This window comes from Salvelinus fontinalis, chromosome 27 (genome assembly GCF_029448725.1).
Source record: "Salvelinus fontinalis isolate EN_2023a chromosome 27, ASM2944872v1, whole genome shotgun sequence".
Classification (NCBI taxonomy): Eukaryota; Metazoa; Chordata; class Actinopteri; order Salmoniformes; family Salmonidae; genus Salvelinus; species Salvelinus fontinalis.
Genome location: NC_074691.1, coordinates 33,042,523 through 33,048,649, shown reverse-complemented (window position 1 = coordinate 33,048,649; position 6,127 = coordinate 33,042,523). Strand labels below are relative to the sequence as shown.

At 52.1% G+C, this 6,127-nt stretch overlaps 1 protein-coding gene across 1 annotated transcript; it reads right to left on the bottom strand.

The window, feature by feature from the left end:
* Positions 1–3,341: 3,341 nt before the first annotated feature.
* Positions 3,342–5,331, bottom strand: LOC129825482 (NBAS subunit of NRZ tethering complex-like). The gene is made up of 2 exons (XM_055885616.1): positions 5,169–5,331; positions 3,342–4,254 (listed from the first exon to the last, which is right to left on the bottom strand). Exons 1-2 carry the CDS (start codon positions 5,286–5,288, stop codon positions 3,979–3,981), a joined length of 396 nt encoding a protein of 131 aa, XP_055741591.1. The 5' UTR covers positions 5,289–5,331; the 3' UTR covers positions 3,342–3,978.
* Positions 5,332–6,127: the final 796 nt, after the last annotated feature.

Genomic DNA, 6,127 nt, shown 5'->3' with positions numbered 1-6,127 from the left:
GCCAAAGGCAGATGACCTCTGACCTTGTCTATTCCAGGATGAGATAGTAAAAGCTTTGTGTTCCATAGTGACTTTCTGTAACCAGTGAGTCCGTCTTCCTGCTCTGTAGGCCAAAGGCAGATGACCTCTGACCTGGTCTATTCCAGGATGAGATAGTAAAAGCTCTGTGTTCCATAGTGTCTAGTGTTGTTTTTGTTGCGGTTTAAGACCCAGACCATTACAGTAGATGTGAGCAGAGCATGTTGAGCATCTGATACATACCTCTTAGATCACAGGATGGGGTTTGGGGAGGGAGGGGGGGGGGGGGGGTGTATTAGTGGGGGTTGGGCCTGTTGCTCTGCTCACTGCCTGGGTAAATGTGCTGAGGTCATGTTGAGGTACTTGCTGCAGGGGGGGGGGGGGGGGTGGGGGGGGGGGGGGGGGGGGGGGGGGGTCATGGGGTGGAAGGGACATAAGACTGAGCTGGGGAGGACTATACAAGGTGTGGCTAGGTTTTGTTTGGGGAGGGGTCGACAGGTTGGAACGGATGTATAATGCTGGTACTGTGGTCTGGAGACTAGGTCCTCTTGGTCCAGGGTGGAGCTCTCTCATGAGTGGTTCTGGAGCAGGGTAGTTGTGGGACCTGGGTGTGTTCAGTGCTGGGGGGGGGGGGGGGGGAGCTTCTCTTGCCGTGCTCTCTCTCTCCGATTCTGTGGAAGTCCATTTGGAAATGTATGAATTTGCTCTGCTCCACCACTGTTCCATTGTTGTACAGGTTGACAGAGGGTGTCTCGGTTACAGGGTCCTCGTTTTACACCCTCCACCTGTAACTTCTCTCTTGAAAGGAGGGTCTGTGTGCTCTTATAAACAGTGATGGTCTGTGTGGAAGATTACATTTCTTACGGGCCCATTTTTGTAGCAGTCAGCAAAAACGTGTGTCTCCGGATTGTCCATGAAGAGCTTATCTTTCCGTGCCTTGTCATTTTTAATATCCAAGGGGTACTGTACTGCACAGAGAGGAAGGCAGAGAACAGGGGGCCAAAGAGGGCCTCTGCATTTGGGTGGGAGAGGACCTCTGCTGCCATTGTTGGACTTCACACCTCTCATTTCACACGGATTAATGTTGCAGCCGGTTCTGTTCTGTCCTAGCGAGCTTGCCTTGCCTTTTAACTTAGCATTCAGGCGTTATAAAGTTAAGCATCTGGAGCTTATTGTAATGTTATTTCATTCTAAACCTTGGAAGTAGTGTTAGGATTTCTGTTTATGCACTATAGCCTGTTAGCATATTGTTTGAAGATTAATATTGTTTTGTTACACACACAAACAATACAGATGGGTGTGTGTGTGTGTGTGTGTGTAGGTGTGTAAGGACTGACCAACACAGGCCATAAAAGCTGTGGTCAGTCTGGAGAGGGGAGGGGTGCATCACTCTAGGTCAACCAGGAAGTTTGGGAGACTGATCAGTACCATATTAGGAATTGTTTGAGTGAAGATTCAAGGGGGAGACAAGACGGAGCTACTCTACCCGGCAACCAGATGTGGACAAAGAAAAGCGCCAAGGGGCTTGGACGAGGGCCAGCAAAGGCGGGGCAAAGTCTAAACCGCGCCCAGCCTCTACTGTGATAGGCCAACAGACGCGTTGGAACTACGTCATCACGGTATAAGAACAGCTGTTTACCTACTTCCTGCCAGTTCCCTGCTTTACCCTGCGTGGTGAGGCAGCGAACCCGTATATACGAAAATTGCATTTGCCATTCATTGTTTGCGGTAATTAAACATAATTAAAGAAAGTTAGCAGACCTTGCTTTGTATTTATCATGACACCGGATGTGTTACACGCAGTGTTCACAGTAGCTTCAGATTGAACATTACTCAGATCCAGGTTGGATGATCATGTTGTGTTTCTTTTACTGGTTGCTGGTTTGTCAGAAAGTTTGCTGGATAGACCTTGGCAGTAACAATCCTTGGTAATAACTTACCCTCTCCCTAAAACTCTAACTAATTCTCTCTAACCCTCTCTCTGAATCATTTAACTCGAATTCTCTCTAACCCTCTCTCTAAATCATTAACTCTAATTCTCTCTAACCCTCTCTCTCTCTAAAACTCGAATTCTCTCTAACCCTCTCTCTAAATCATTAACTCTAATTCTCTCTAACCCTCTCTCTAAATCATTAACCCTCTCTCTCTCTAAAACTCTAACTCGTTCTCTCTAACCCTCTCTCTCTAAACCGTTAACCCTCTCTCTAACCCTCTCTCTCTAAATCGTTAACCCTCTCTCTAACCCTCTCTCTAACACTCTCTCTCTCTCTAAATCGTTAACTCTAATTCTCTCTCCCCTTCCCCCTTGCTGTATATCTTGTCTTCTCTCTCATCCATCTGTTGCTCTTTCTTTCTCTCCATCTCCACACCTCTTTCACCACCTCCTCCTCTCTTCTCTCTACCTCAATCTTTTCCTTATCTGCTGGATAAGAGATTCCCTTTGTTCTGTCTGCACAGGAACAGGGGCTTCCCTCTCCTCTCCCACTGCGCCACAAAGGACTCTTAGACGTGAGTTAAATGCATTCTTAGAAAGAGATAACGTCTCTCCTTGTTCTCTTCCCCTAAGGGGCCATTGTTATTTTCCTCCGCTCTCACCCTCTCTCCCTCCCTCCCTACTCACCCTCCCTCCCTACACACTCTCCCTCCCTCCCTACTCTCCATCCCTCCCTACTCCCTCCCTCCCTCCCTACATACTCCCTCTCCCTCCCTCCCTACTCTCCCTCCTCACTCTCCCTCCCTCCCTACACACTCTCCCTCCATACTCCCTCTCTCCCTCCATACTCCCTCTCTCCCTCCTCACTCTCCCTCTCTCCCTCCTCACTCTCCCTCCCTCCTCACTCTCCCTCCCTCCCTACACACTCTCCCTCCCTACACTGTCCCTCCCTCCCTACTCTCCCTCCCTCCCTCCCTACATACTCCCTCTCCATCCCTCCCTACTCCATCCCTCCCTCCTCACTCTCCCTCCCTCCTCACTCTCCCTCCCTCCCTCCCTCCCTACTCACTCTCCCTCCCTCCCTCCCTCCTCACTCTCCCTCCCTCCCTCCCTACTCACTCGCCCTCCCTCCCTCCCTCCCTTCTCCCCATACGGTCTCTGAAGAAGAGAGAAGAGAGAAGAAGAAGAGAGCCAAAAGAAAAGTTTCAGATGTTTTCCCAGACCTCATAGATAATCTGTCACACGACTCCGTGTGGATCCAGGAATCTGACTGGAAAAGATGAGCACCGAATACAACCAGGGAAACCAGCTCATTACACAGTGCTTATCCATTTCAAATCAACACAAATTACCTTCCAACTTAATCAATTGTAGGACCACACAATGAGTATTTATTTTTGGATTAATATGGATTTAATGTGTTATATTTCAGGTCAAAGCACGTGCAGTGTGTGTCAGAACACTGGACAGCCAATCGTAGACACAGCGGCACAGGTCTTCCACTTAACAACAACACCCTATTAGCCAATTACAGTGCTCGTGTGAGAGAGCTGGTGCACGTACATGCATCAACACCCTATTAGCCAATTACAGTGCTTGTATGAGAGAGCTGGTGCACGTACGTGCATCAACACCCTATTAGCCAATTACAGTGCTCGTATGAGAGAGCTGGTGCACGTACATGCGACAACACCCTATTAGCCAATTACAGTGCTCGTGTGAGAGAGCAGGTGCACGTACGTGCGACAACACCCTATTAGCCAATTACAGTGCTTGTATGAGAGAGCTGGTGCACGTACGTGCATCAACACCCTATTAGCCAATTACAGTGCTCGTGTGAGAGAGCTGGTGCACGTACGTGCATCAACACCCTATTAGCCAATTACAGTGCTTGTATGAGAGAGCTGGTGCACGTACGTGCGACAACACCCAGCCACTCAGTGTCGGGGGGGGTTTTCAGGGCCAATTTGTTTTCTAGTAATGATAACATTAGTAAGAGCGTCTGTCTGGCTTCCTCTCCAGTTACCTCAGAGCCACTTCTTAACGACAGCGAGTGCTGTGTTAAACGTGCTGAGGCCCGGGTGGGTTCCACGGTAGGTCAGAAGCAGAGAGCCGGCCTGAGCTCGGTACCCAGCCTGGAGGAGCTCCGTCGCGGCCTTCTCCACGTCCCATCTTCCCTCCCGGTGTCTGGAGAGCAGGTGGGCGCTGAGAGGAGGGTAGAGGGGGGACGCTACACACCCCACCAGGAGACCGGCATCTAGCAGGAGAGACAGGAGCTCTGGGTCGCAGGTAGAGTCACACACCTGAGAGAGAGGAGGGTACATGGTTAAAAACACCGGAGACAAGAAGCCTACTGAGACAGTCCTTATCTGAGTCATCTAAAGACATCTAAACATTTTCTAACCCCTAAACAGCTGGGATCTCCAGCCTCTACAACCCCTAAACAGCTGGGATCTCCAGCCTCTACAACCTCTTAACCCCTAAACAGCTGGGATCTCCAGCCTCTACAACCCCTTAACCCCTAAACAGCTGGGATCTCCAGCCTCTACAACCCCTAAACAGCTGGGATCTCCAGCCTCTACAACCTCTTAACCCCTAAACAGCTGGGATCTCCAGCCTCTACAACCTCTTAACCCCTAAACAGCTGGGATCTCCAGCCTCTACAACCCCTTAACCCCTAAACAGCTGGGATCTCCAGCCTCTACAACCCCTTAACCCCTAAACAGCTGGGATCTCCAGCCTCTACAACCCCTTAACCCCTAAACAGCTGGGATCTCCAGCCTCTACAACCCCTAAACAGCTGGGATCTCCAGCCTCTACAACCTCTTAACCCCTAAACAGCTGGGATCTCCAGCCTCTACAACCCCTTAACCCCTAAACAGCTGGGATCTCCAGCCTCTACAACCCCTTAACCCCTAAACAGCTGGGATCTCCAGCCTCTACAACCCCTTAACCCCTAAACAGCTGGGATCTCCAGCCTCTACAACCCCTTAACCCCTAAACAGCTGGGATCTCCAGCCTCTAAAACCACCTAACCCCTAAACAGCTGGGATCTCCAGCCTCTACAACCCCTAAACCCCTAAACAGCTGGGATCTCCAGCCTCTACAACCTCTTAACCCCTAAACAGCTGGGATCTCAGAAGACCCATTCTGTGTGTCATACGGAGCAGAAGACCCATTCTGTGTGTCATACGGATCAATAGAGTCTGTTTGTTACCTCAGTGATGTTGTTGATCTGATCCAGGGCCAGCTCTAACAGCTGGGGGTCTTCACTCTCGGTCATCAGTTTGAGAGCTGGGAGCCGTAGGCCTGGTTGATCCAGGAGCAGAGAGGACATGTGTCTGATACACTGTAGGGAGAGGGAGGGAGGAGGAGGGAAGGATGAGGAGGGAGGGAGGGAGGGAGGAGGAGGGAAGGATGAGGAGGGAGGTAGGGATGAGGAGGGAAGGAGGGAGGGGGACGGAGGTAGGAATAAGGAGTGAGGAGTGAGGAGGAGGGAGGGGGACAGAGGTAGGAATGAGGAGTGAGCAGTGAGAAGGAGGGAAGGAGGGAGTGAGGAGGAGGGAAGGAGGGAGTGAGGAGGAGGGAAGGAGGGAGGGAGTGAGGAGGAGGGAAGGAGGGAGGGAGTGAGGAGGAGGAAGGAGGGAGGGAGTGAGGAGGAGGGAAGGAGGGAGTGAGTGAGGAGGGAAGGAGGGAGGGAGTGAGGAGGAGGGAAGGAGGGAAGGAGGGAGGGAGTGAGGAGGAGGGAAGGAGGGAGTGAGGAGGAGGGAAGGAGGGAGTGAGTGAGGAGGAGGGAAGGAGGGAGGGAGTGAGGAGGAGGGAAGGAGGGAGGGAGTGAGGAGGAGGGAAGGAGGGAGGGAGTGAGGAGGGAAGGAGGGAGGGAGTGAGGAGGGAAGGAGGGAGGGAGTGAGGAGGAGGGAAGGAGGGAGGGAGTGAGGAGGAGGGAAGGAGGGAAGTGAGGAGGAGGAAGGAGGGGGTGAGGAGAGGGAAGGAGGGAGTGAGGAGGAGGAAGGAGGGAGTGAGGAGGAGGGAAGGAGGAGTGAGTGAGGAGGAGGGAAGGAGGGAGGGAGGAGTGAGGAGGAGAGGAAGGAGGGAGTGAGTGAGGAGGAGGGAAGGAGGGAGGGAGTGAGGAGGAGGGAAGGAGGGAGTGAGGAGGAGGGGGGGGGGGGGGGGGGG